Source organism: Musca vetustissima, unplaced genomic scaffold (assembly GCF_032173495.1).
Source record: "Musca vetustissima isolate MV318-11 ecotype Yass unplaced genomic scaffold, APGP_CSIRO_Mvet_v1 utg12681, whole genome shotgun sequence".
Classification (NCBI taxonomy): Eukaryota; Metazoa; Arthropoda; class Insecta; order Diptera; family Muscidae; genus Musca; species Musca vetustissima.
Window position 1 is genome coordinate 26,378 of NW_026880608.1, and position 13,738 is coordinate 40,115.

Genomic DNA, 13,738 nt, shown 5'->3' on the forward strand with positions numbered 1-13,738 from the left:
AGTGTAAATATATAATTCTGTAATAACTTTTTTTAGTTTGTTATTTCTATTTCTTATAAATTGTACCTTTATTCTTTTTTGGGGGCATCTTACTACTAATGCTACTAACAAAAATGATTGTAGGTTTCAGATTTTGCAGGGTACTTGATTTTAACAATTCTTGTAATGTTTTATATATCAGAGGGAATTATGTTCAAAATATTGAGACATTAGTATCACTAGAACTACACTAAACTAACGGAAGATATTTGATTTCAAACTTGGGGGGACTATTCTTCCAAAATAAACAAAATATAATAACAATCTAGGGGAGAGGGGGCTATGTTATTAAATGTTATATTTTGATAAAATTACTTTATTACTTTACTTATTTTCTATAATCATTTGTAATTGTAAAACCAAACTTCGAGCCAGTTGTAAAATTGCCGCTGCATTATGTCGCTCAGCCATTTCTAAGAAGAAGAAAAGGAAAATAAAAATCAATAATATATTTAACATTGCTATGTGATTCCACTTACCATTAAAAAACTTAATGACATCGGTAAAATCCATACTATTCGACAATATAATATCTCGATATGTTTCCAGCAATGCCAATGCCAAAAATAATACAAAATGCCCAGAGGCTACATGTTTCGCCGCCCATATTACCTCCCACGTCGAGAAGACATCATCATAGACCAGTTCCCGCTTGAAATCCAACAAAAACCAACGATAACAAAAATAGAAATGTGTATAATCACCATTCGAATCCATTAGATCGTACATTTCCGAATCGAGTATCTGAATCAGTGATCTATAAGGGAGTAAGAAAAGAGAATAACAGAATTACGTACTCTCACACAAACTTCTTTTCAAACTCTCTTTAACCTCATATTGGCAAAATGCATATCCATGGCACCGCCATTGGGGAAATTATCAATCATACGTTCCATTAGTTTGCAGAAGCAGCTGTACGTTAGCGATTCATCATCGAAGATGACTAGGAGTGGGGCGACCAAATCACACATACCTTGCATATAGCCAATGTCGAGGTGTTCCCAAACATAGCTGGAATGAAATAAAAAAGGTAATAGTTGTGCATTTTTCTGTATAAAAAATGTCCCGATGGTTTGGAGATTGTAGGACATTGTTTCTCTATCTTGACTCTCTTCTTAAATGAGTTGTATTTTATTTGGAACCTTTATTTGCGGAAATATATATTTTTTTCGAAAAATAAAGTCAAACTTACGTGGATATAACATTTCTCAGCTTGTCCAAATTTTCATTGGCAAAATAAGGATAATTTCGATCACAACGCTGTACATCCTTTTCAATACGATGCAAATTCAGGCCAAATTGTTCCAACAGTTCACTCTGAAAGTAAAATAGTAAAATTTTTATTTTATTCTAAAAATGTGTGGATTTTAATCTGTTAAAGGAACACCGATCATGTTAAAACGTCATTATGTTAGGGAAAGCCACCATGTAAACTCCACTTTATGTACCCTATACTATAAATACTCTATAAACCAATACTGAAGATTTTCAGCAGATGTTTACCACCCTCAGAAAATTTGGAATGCCGAATTGCGGGTAGTTCGGTTGGTAAATAATGTTAAACCAGGGTGCGCAAAAATTGGCTTGCGAATGACTCAAAATGACGTTTGGGCTCATTTTACGAATGAATATTTTTTTAAGTATTTAAATCAACGTCTTAACGTCGAACTAGATCTAATTAAAACCAGTAAGGAAAGTAGTAAAGTCGGACTGGGCCGACTATAAAATACCCTTCACAACTTTGGGTATATTCTACATATGTATCCTAACAGACGTCGCGTTTTTGTTATATATGTATATCTGAACCGATTTCAGGGAAACTTGCCAGAAACTAATTTATATTAAATCAGTACGTTGTGTCAATCGGCCTAGCTATGGATCTTTTCACGAAGCTTAGCAACATCATTCTATACTTAATTCAGTACCCTATACCAAAATTCGTGCAAATCGAAAGATATATAGGGACATTGGTGCACCAATTACATAAAATCGGACGAAAATATATATGGGAGCTATATCTAAATCTGAACCGATTTCCACGAAATTCAGCACACATCGTTTTAGACTTAATTCAGTACGATGTACCAAATTTCGTGAAAATCAACGGATGTATAGGGACGTTGGTGCATCATTTACATAAATCGGACGAAAATATATATGGGAGCTATATCGTAATCTCGACCGATTTACCCGAAACTCACCACTCATCATTCTAGACCCAATTTAGTACGCTAAGCCAAATTTTGTGCAAATCGAAGCATATAATATAATAATATATATAACACACATCATCCTAGACTTAAATCAGTACGCTATGCCAAATTTCGTGCGAATCTAAGGATATATAGTATTGGACTCTGGTGCACTATTCACCTAAAATCGGACGAAAATATATATGGGAGCTATATCTAAATCTGAATCGATTTTCACAAAATTTAATACACATTTCGTGTAAATCGAAGTATATAAAGAGACTTTACCATAAATATGACGAAAATATATAAGGGAGCTATATCCAAATCTGAACCGATTTTCACGAAACTTAACACACATCATTCTAGACCTAATTCATTACGCTGTGCCAAATTTCGTGCAAATCGAAAGATATATAGGGACTTTGGTACCCCATTTACCTTAAATCGGACGAAAATATATATGGGAGCTATATCCAAATCAGAACCAATTTTCACGAAACTTGAAACTCATCATTCTAGACCTATTTCATTACGCTGTACCAAATTTCGTGCAAATCGAAAGATATATAGAGACCGTTTACATTAAATCGGACGAAAATATATATGGGAGGTATATTTAAATCTGAACCTATTTTTTCCAATTTCAATAGGGTTCGTCCATTGGCCAAATAAGTGACCTATGCCAAATTTCATCCAATTCGAATAATAAATGCGACCTGTACTTTGTTCACAATTTAACATGGACAGACAGACGGACGGACATGCATAAATCGACTTAGAAAGTGATTCTATGCATATTCTCAAAAAGAACCATGTGTCTATCTCGTTTCCTTTTGCCTGTTACAAACATATGCACAAAGACATAATACCCTGTACCACAGAGTGTTGAAGGGTATAAATATAGACCTATACTGAACATTTTCAGGTAATTTGCCAAATGCTGCTAAAAACTTTAACTGGTACAAAAAGGAGTGTTCGAAGTTCAGACACATCATCTGCTTGATATGGGATTCACAAATTTTCAAAATGTGGACAATTTTTTTCGGGGAGGTACCAGAAGTATTGGAAGATATTCTTCTTAAATCCAACCCAAATTGCCTTGAGCAGATTTTTTCTGAAGATACTTGGGATCTAAACCCGTTCCCTAAATGTCTACCCTAAAATGTCTTAGTATATACGTTTGAATATCTATAGAATCTATAGGGAACCCTCTGAAAACCCGAAATGTTAACTAAATATACTTCTGTTCAAAAATGAAGCTAGAAACGAACGGACACACATTCAGTAGAACAATTGAGCTGGATGACCAATATTTTGTGCTGCTTTAATCTCTTTGGACCACACACATAACACATAGGGCATTCTAAATGTATTTCTCCCACTTACACTATAAACTCCACCATTTGAACTGGCCGGTGAGACACATGTTGACTTGGGTTCCTGCAAAGCATCTAATGATGTAGTCGCCACTTGCGCTTGTTCCTCCAATGGCGACATGGGTCGCGTACTTTTCTGCGGACTTGGATCCCAATTGACCACATCCACAGAGGCATTTGTTACAATTACCGATGTTTTGTTTTCGTGCTCCTCCAATTTACCACTACCCATTTGGTCACGATCATCGCGCAACTGTTCTTGAAAATCATCAGCACTCAGGTACTCGGGACTTAGTACAGACTTAGGTTCCATATCATCAGATGGTAAAAATTGAGCAGATTGTGTGGATTTTATACCTTGATAACCATTACCAACGGTATCGTAGGATGACGAAGAGTTTGAGGCAGATTCTTGACGTTCCTTGGGTGTGTCTTGCGAGTTCTGATGGGATAATTGTGCTATTAGCTGATCATCAAATACTGAATCGTCGGCAATTTCATCAACATGCCCCGAGTCGGTGCTGGTTTTCATGGCTCTTGGTATTGGTTTGACCATCAGATGACTTGTGAAAGAGGAGGTATGGGCTGGGGTTTTTTGTTCATCATCAAATTCGAGATCACCAGGATCAGATAAATCGGACATATCTTCAAATACCTCATTTTCTAAATCCCCAATTTCGATTTCCACCGCCCGCACAGTTTTATCTTGACCGCTGTTACTGCCGGAGCTGAGTTTGGCCACGGCGCGAGCGGTTTTTTCTTTTTCCCTCTGCTGGACAATGGCATCCACAGCCAGCCATTCACTCATTGTGGTCTCATAGTAATGTTTACATGTTTCATCTTGCTTCTGACGTTCCTCCAGGGTGGAACCAAAGGTATAGTGCCCCAGCAGATAGGGCCACACCTCCTTACGCAGCTGCGGTGCTACACCACCAAAATATACTAAACGGAAGACTTCATTGGCATTTTTTGCCACACCATTTTCATTTAAGGCGTTCCATTTTTCCACGGTTAGACCTTCTTCATCGGCTTTCACTGGGAAGGGAGTAGGGGAAAACTATTATGTCGAATTTCAAAATATTCGGAAAGGAGTTGACTTACTTTCTGGGGTTATTCGACCATTAACCAAACCCGACAAATGTGTCCGCACCGTGGATAGGTGCCGACAATAGGCCAACCAGCCATAAAAGGCCCGCGATATAATTTGCCTTCGCATTGTGGAACAGACCATTTCAATGCTGGCATTCTGTTGAGTCTGCAGTAGGGGCGACTCCAATGGATGCTGATCAATGGAAAGACTTTTGCTGGAACAATCACTGCTGCCAGTGGTGGAGCAACTACTCAACTGGGCTCTACGCGGAGCACTGCGCACAAAATCCAAAATCGAATGGGCAGCAGCTGGGAAGGGGAAAATATTTCAATAAAAGTTATCTTTATGTGAACCTCTTGCGAACTTACCAAACTCTTCATGTTTACTCTTGCTTACAATACGAAAAACATAATCAATGGGTGTTTCATCAAAGGACTCCATAACCGAGGGCAGAATTCGCCTTCGCACACTCTTTGGCCAAGGGAATATTTTACCAATGCCACGTTGAGACCATAGCGGTGGATCCAATTGGCCATGGGGCAATAGACCGGTTTCCAGACAGCTTAGAAATTGTTGCATATGACCACCTTCGGGAAAGATTATTGGTGGTCGTTGGACACCATCTTGACTCACCAATATAACAGTTCCACCGCTATCTTCACCACGATTCTGATGGCAATGGACATAGACAATGTCATCGACATTTATATTCAAGGCATAGGCCCAGTATGACTCTTTGTCTTCTTCATCCTCCGCCTCTTGATAGCCGTTCATGAGCTGATTGGGAGTCCATTTAATGGTCAAAGTTTGGATGTGCTGATGCAAACTCAGATAGCCCAGCATGGGTTCACTGCAATCCTTCTATAAAAATACAAAAAAATGTAATTATCATTTCATCCTGCTACATCGAAACCACCTCAACCTACCGGCAACACCTGCACATTATTTTTCCCATACAACAATGTGGCTCTGGAATTCTGATGCAATGACTCAACATAATCTTTGGCCACCGCACATGAAGCAATTGACTTAAATGTTCCTGTGTTAGCTTCATCGGTACTTGTATTCAGGCTTCGTTTGAAATTGATAATTGGTGCCCTTGATGATACAGATGATGATCGTCGACCAGAGCTAATACGATGCCTCTGAACCAACTCATCAGCATGTGGATCTGTCCAATAATGATCTGCAGTTTTAGATTTTGTAAATTCCAATGCACATGGCCCCACCAGCAATGAGCTTAAGATGCAGCCATAATCCGAATCAGCCACTAAGGAGTCACGATCATAATATGAGCTGGCGTTTTCTACCAAGTATTCAATAATTTTCACCAAACGTTTTTCGTAGAGTGCCAAGCGAATCCAAAGGTATCTGGAATTGGAGAGTGATAAATTGTTAAGGGAATTCTGTTTTTGAAAAATTTTTAATATTTGAGGATTGAATATCGTTGTTCAGAACCAGAAAGGGGAATATCCGTCCTTTATACACTGATAACATTTTGGAATCGTGTCTTTCCTTTATTTACTTACTTCATGGAAGCCAATGTATTGGTCGAACAACTGGCACTCATAACACTGGTCACCGAACTACTGCTGCCCTTCTTCAACATCGGTGGTCGATTGAAACTTTCACTACTCGACGATGAACGTTTACTGGGATCTTGAGCCTCAATGTCTTGTACCATTTTACTGATGTGTTCTGCATCTGGGCAAAATTTGGCAATTTTATGTAGAAGAGCTGTGGTCGACGAAGTCTTAAACAGACCCAAAGCTCGACGTCTCAATCCCTGACTCAAACATGCTTCAACGGCGGCACACAGCTGTGTAACTGTTGTACTTTCTTCGTGAACATATTTCTTTGTAACCGCCTCTTCCATTAGCTGTTTGACTTCTTTTTTGACAGCCGATATAAGACGTTCCTTAAAATCTGTCTCTGTAATAATAAGTAGAAAATAGAGGAAATAAAATTAATGAGATATCGTAAAAAATGTGTGTGTAAAGGTCACAAACCAAGAAAAAACAGAATTTAATTCCAGAAATGTCAATTTCTATGCATTTCCATAATTTTATGACCTTATAAATATTATCGACATCATCTGAAGTACCATTGCCGCCATTCAAATATTAATAAAGAGATAAAAGGTTTATTACCCAATCAAGAGAACAGCAATAACAACGAAAAAAAAACAACAAAAACAACAACGCAATGCCAAGTGGCAGCTGTACGGATGTTGATTCAACGTAATTATGTTTTATGTGGCACCAAGTCACAATAAATAACTTTTACGCAGGCATTAAACAAACATTAGCTAACGTCAGCATGAATATCCATTCAGCAAAAGCAACAGGCTAAACACCACACACACACACACATTTCAACTTCTAACGCTGATATACGTTTTCACCACACCCCCACCACCACAACCATAATGCTAGTCCGTTACCACTACAAGTTGACTTACCAAAAATCTCATAAAATTTACACACAACCACAACGAGGTCTTCGACTCCCCACTGGGCACAAATGCGGACCATTCTTCCTCAGACATCGTCGTCGACCATATGAAGTGCCAAGCGTAATCATGTGCAACAGTCGTAGAACTTATTGGCAAATGAAACTTAGCTAACGAGCAATTCACACCCCATTGATCCAACTTCAAACACACCCACCATGCATTTGGCGTCACACAAGTCGCCATGCCATGTGTTCAATGGGGACACCAAATCAACAAAACCCAACATGCAACAAGTCGATTAAATATGTGAATTTAACAAGGAGCGGGTGTGGTAGTGCAGGATAAAATTCTCTATGGAACAGTGGCACGAAAAGAAGAAAATGAATAAAAAACCAGTAAGGAAAGTAGTAAAGTCGGACGGGGCCGACTATATGATACCCTTCACCACTACGGGTATATTAAACAGGACTATTAACAAGAAATTGGATAAAATAAATTATGAATCTAATCTAAATGTGAATCTACCTAGATCTATCCATAAAGTATGTAAATCGACTTCAAACAAATATAAATAAGTCATCCGTTGGGCTATGTCTGTACTTCTAGAAAACCCAACTACGTAATTCTATGCTCAATTTTTTAAGCTGTGCAAAATTTGATGTCAATCTGACTAACATGAGGAGTTTGATGCCCAATTTACTTGAAATCGGGCGAAAATATATGTGGAAGCTATATCCAAATATTAAGCGATTTCAAACAAACTTGTCACAGTTTAGGCCTATTGGTTCCTTGGTGAATCAACTACTTAAAATCAATAATAAAAGGGAGCTATATCTAAATCTGGACCGATTTTCAGGAAACAAGGCAGACATCACTCTAAGCTCACTTCAGTACGTTATGCCAAATTTCGTGCAAATCGAAGGATATATAGGGACTTTGGTGCGCCATTTATATGAAATCGGACGAAACTATATATGGGAGCTATATCTAAATCAGGACCGATTTTCTCGAAACTTGGCAGACATCACTCTAGGCTTAATTCAGAACGATATGCCAAATTTCCTGCAAATCGATGGATATATAGGGACTTTGGGGCACCGTTTACATGAAATCGGACGACACTATATATGGGAGGTATATCTAAATCTGAACTGATTTTCTCAAAACTTGGCAGACATCATTTTAGGCTCAATTCAGTACGTTATGCCAAATTTCGTGCAAATCGAAAGATATATAGGGACTTTAGGTTACCATATGGGAGCTATATCTAAATCTGGACCGATTTTCTCCAAACTTGGCAGACATCGCTCTAGGCTTAATACAATATGTTTTGCCAAATTTCGTGCAAATCCAAAGATATATAAAGACTTTGGGCACCATTTACATGAAATCGGACGAAACTATATATGGGAGCTATATCTAAACCTGGACTGATTTTCACGAAACATGGCAGACATCATTCTAGGCTCAATTCAGTACGTTATGCCAAATTTCGTGCAAATCGAAAGATATATAGGGACTTTGGGGCACCATTTACATGAAATCGGACGAAACTATATATGGGAGCTATATCTAAATCTGGACCGAGTTTCTCGAAACTTGGCAGAAATCACTCTAAGCTCAATTCAATACGTTATGCCAAATTCAAATCGAAATCGAAAGATATATAAAGACTTTGGGGCACCATTTACATGAAATCGGACGAAACTACATATGGGAGCTATATCTAAATCTGGACTGATTTTCACGAAACTTGGCAGACATCATTCTAGACCTAAACGATTAGGCTGTACCAAATTTCGTGCAAATCGAAAGATATATATGGGGACCGGTTACATTAAATCAGTTAAATATATATATGGGAGCTATATCTAAATCTGAACCGATTTTTCCCAATTTCAATTGGGTTTGTCCCTGGGCCGAATAAGTGACCTATGCTAAATTTCATCCAATTTGAATCATAAATGCGACCTGTACTTTGTTTACAATTTAACATGGACAGACAGACGGACGGACGGACATGCATAAATCGACTTAGAAAGTGATTCTATGCATATTCTTAAAAGGAACCATGTGTCTATGTCGTTTCCTTTTGCCTGTTACAAACATATGCACAAAGACATAATACCTTGTACCACTGTGTGGTGAAGAGTATAAATATATAGAGGACATATCGTAAGATCACACCAATTGGTCTAGATCTTTATACAGGACCAATTGGGCTGTATAGAGACCAAAGGTCTTTATATTGACCAATTGGGCTGTATAGAGACCAAAGGTCTTTATATTGACCAATTGGGCTGTATAGAGACCAAAGGTCTTTATATTGACCAATTGGGCTGTATAGAGACCAAAGGTCTTTATACAGGACCAATTGGGCTGTATAGAGACCAAAGGTCTTTATACAGGACCAATTGGGCTGTATAGAGACCAAAGGTCTTTATACAGGACCAATTGGGCTGTATAGAGACCCTCATCCAATTTTTTTCCTCACTACTGTAATTCATTATAAATAAAACAACAACAACTATCCAACATATTTTTGTGACACCACTTCACGTAGTGTTTTTTCTATCTTATCTTTCTCACACACACGTACATACATATGTTGTGTAATATAATTACAAAACATCCATCTTCGTAACTAATTCTATTTCTCAAAACAGTTCAATAACAAATGAACCAAGTGGTTTTATCCCATCTCATGCTGTCTGTGTACCAGACAACAACAGCAGGCAGACGGACACACACAGACATAGAGACAGATAGGCAGTCATTAAATCCATACAACCACAAATGAGATTTAGAGAAACCGGATGTAAACGTGTTGGAAATTTGTATTTTAGATATTAATATTATCTACGACACATAGGGTGTAGAGAGGAAATGCATAGTGGATTCCATTATTACCGGTATTGGCTAGTTGTTGTTTTTTTCTATTCCTCTTGTTTGTATTTATTATCCACTTGGTTGTTCTATTTTCTGTATCATCAGTATTAGCCCTGTTTTGTAGTTGATGGACATTTGCTAGACTTGCGACAGACAACAACAGAAGCAACAAACAATAATAGTACAAACTGTTGTAAATCCTAACCCACATCCGGCTGCAGATGAGTTTTGTTAAGGAAATCCAGATGCCAGGAAAAATGCAATAACTGAAGTGAAACTGAATAGGATGTGAAATTTCTCCTGTTGTTCGGTGATATGAAATCTAGGGAAAAGTTTGAGATCCTCTTAAATGTTTGTTGAGTAGCTCTGCAATGTTATACAACAGTGCCTACATCCTTCAAATAAAAACATAGGAATTAAATTGTTTTGCAGAAAAAAGAACAGATGGCGTTTTAAGATTTTTTGAAACTCATACTAACGTTAATAGGCTAAATTTTTTGAAGAATTCTTCTTACTCTCCACACTGAGCTCTATAATGATAATTTTTTTTAAAGAAGGGCAACACCATATTTTCCACAAGAATGGTCTTCTCTTATGTTCTAAGAATCGATTTAAAAAAGTCTTACACATTTTCCTTGTCCTCATACCGTTTAAAATTTCTTCTGTATAATTTACATAAATCCTTTCTGCTCTTTATGTGTCTAGCCTTGTAATTTTTTCCTGTGTCAATGGATTATGTCTGACACGAGCTAGTTGAAATCTCGTAAAGTTTTCAATTTCCACGAAATACTTAGGAGACGTTAAGAAGTTAAATTGTTTGAAATCAAAGTTATGGTTTCTAGAAAATCTATGTAAATATTTCTTCTGTTGTCATCGTAAGAAGGAAAAATGTGAAGGAAATGGAAATTTCAATGGAATCCGAAATGCAAGTTGGTATTTTGTGTAAATTGTCAAGGAATTAAACAAACTGCCCAAGTCACGTTCTAGATGTATGGGTGTCGATTTACAACAATTATTAATTTTGTAAAAAAAAGAGAAATATAGAAAACCCCATATATCAAATTTGATCCCCCTAATATATGCTTTAATTTTTGCATCTCTAAAAGGGTATTTTACTTGCTATCTTCTTTTCATTCCCATTAAATTCCGTAAATGCCAAATTCTGACATTTGTTAGTTTTCTCATCCTTTGGTACTAACGAAGCAAGAAATATACAAACAAATATTTCCTATAAAATTTTCAAATAAAAACTTTAATTAAAAACAACATAGTTGTGTAGGGTATAAAAATCTGAAACCTTTATTTAAAACTTATTCTAGTTCTTAGGAATTCATATGCAAGCTATAATCAAATTTTATAGCAATTATTTTTCGACATAAATTGGAACATAGCTAACGAAGTACAGTGCTTTTTAATTATTGGGAAAAGGAATTCACGCGAGTTTTTTTTTTTTAAATATCCAAGTCTATAGAGTGGATTTTTGAAAAAAATTTCTTTTAAAAAATCCACGCCTTTAGATTGGAGTATGAGGGTTTGAAAATTTCTTTTAAAAAATCCACGCCTTTAGATTGGAGTATGAGGGTTTGAAAATTTCTTTTAAAAAATCCACGCCTTTAGATTGGAGTATGAGGGTTTGAAAATTTCTTTTAAAAAATCCACGCCTTTAGATTGGAGTATGAGGGTTTGAAAATTTCTTTTAAAAAATCCACGCCTTTAGATTGGAGTATGAGGGTTTGAAAATTTCTTTTAAAAAATCCACGCCTTTAGATTGGAGTATGAGGGTTTGAAAATTTCTTTTAAAAAATCCACGCCTTTAGATTGGAGTATGAGGGTTTGAAAATTTCTTTTAAAAAATCCACGCCTGGAGTATAGATTGGAGTATGAGGGTTTGAAAATTTCTTTTAAAAAATCCACGCCTTTAGATTGGAGTATGAGGGTTTGAAAATTTCTTTTAAAAAATCCACGCCTTTAGATTGGAGTATGAGGGTTTGAAAATTTCTTTTAAAAAATCCACGCCTTTAGATTGGAGTATGAGGGTTTGAAAATTTCTTTTAAAAAATCCACGCCTTTAGATTGGAGTATGAGGGTTTGAAAATTTCTTTTAAAAAATCCTTTAGATTGGAGTATGAGGGTTTGAAATGGGTATTCTCATTTTTTTTTAATTCAATTAAAAATAATTGTTTTGATTTGATCTTTATCAATAAATGAACCGACTAACATCAATTCATATACATGCTTTTCTGCAACCTATGCTAAATTTCAATGGGACAAATTTGGGTAAATCGATTTATAGCACACTTGATACACACTATTCGATAATATCAATCAGACACCCGTTCGAAATATATATGGAAGCTATGTCTGCATCTGCACCCATTACAAAAAAAGCGCAATCAATCTAGTCTCAATTGAATACGTTGAGCAAAATTTCGTGTCAATCAGAGGAGGAGTGTGGTGCGCCATTTACCTAAAATCGGACGAAAATATATATGTGGCAGATATATCTAAATCTGCATTTTCAGGAAAATTAACACAAATCATTCTAGACTTAGGTCATGTCAAATGTCAAATTCTACACTCCATTCAGTTCAATATGCCAAATTTCGTGCAAATCGAAAGATATATAGGGGCCTTAGTGCGCCATTTACCTTAAATCAGACGAAAATATATATCAGAGCTATATCTAAATCTGAACCGATTTTCACGAAACTTTGCAGACATTATTCAGTTCGATATGCCAAATTTTGTGCACATCGAAAGATATATAGGGACTTTAGTGCACCATTTACCTTAAATCGGAAGAAAATATACATGGGAGCTATATCTAAATCTGAACCAATTTTTACGAAACTTAGCACAAATCATTCTAGGCTCAATTCAGTACGCTGTGACAAATTTCGTGCAAATCGAAAGACATATTGGAGACTTTAGTGCACCATTTACCTTAAATCGGCCGAAAATATATATGGGAGCTATATCTAAATCTGAACAGATTTTCACGAAACTTAGCACACATCATTCTAGGCTTAATTTAGTACGCTTTACCAAATTTCGTACAAAGCTTTGGTACACCATTTACCTTAAATCGGACGAAAATATATATGGGAGCTATATATAAATCTTAACTGATGTTTCCCAATTTCAATAGGGTTCGTCCTTGGGCCAAATAAATGAGCTGTGCCAAATTCCATCCAATTCGAATAATAAATGCGACCTGTACTTTGTTCACAATTTAACATGGACAGACGGACGGACGGACATGCATAAATCGACTTAGAAAGCGATTCTATGCATATTTTCAAAAGGAACCATTTGTCTATCTCGTTTCCTCTTACCTGTTATCACAGTGTGGTGAAGGGTATAAAAATTTGAAAAAATACAGTGACGACGTGCCCGACCATACGATACCCTACACAACTTCCATTGAACTCCAAGTTTCTGCGGATGTTTATTCGGAGCCTGGGCAATATTTCGTGATATTTGCACCCATACGCTGACTTATTGTCCGAATATTACTAATATTCAATAGAGCCCTTCTAACTACTTGTCGAGATTCTCTTCACTCTGTCTTGTGTAGTGATGTTCGGCTTGTAATTGTAGCGTATAGATCGACTCGAAAAAAAAACAGAAAAAATTTAGTTTTCGGTCCATTTCATCCCAAATTATCTGATCACCACCGAAACTTATAGATGTC

The 13,738-nt window shown here is 36.6% G+C and overlaps 1 protein-coding gene across 1 annotated transcript; it reads right to left on the minus strand.

Annotated features, from left to right (window-relative positions):
• Nucleotides 1–363: 363 nt before the first annotated feature.
• LOC133326321 (small G protein signaling modulator 1-like) lies at nt 364–7,248 on the minus strand. The gene is made up of 10 exons (XM_061534989.1): nt 7,162–7,248; nt 6,230–6,645; nt 5,627–6,071; nt 5,069–5,561; nt 4,712–5,008; nt 3,621–4,645; nt 1,232–1,356; nt 871–1,050; nt 519–796; nt 364–452 (listed from the first exon to the last, which is right to left on the minus strand). Exons 1-10 carry the CDS (start codon nt 7,246–7,248, stop codon nt 364–366), a joined length of 3,435 nt encoding a protein of 1,144 aa, XP_061390973.1.
• Nucleotides 7,249–13,738: the final 6,490 nt, after the last annotated feature.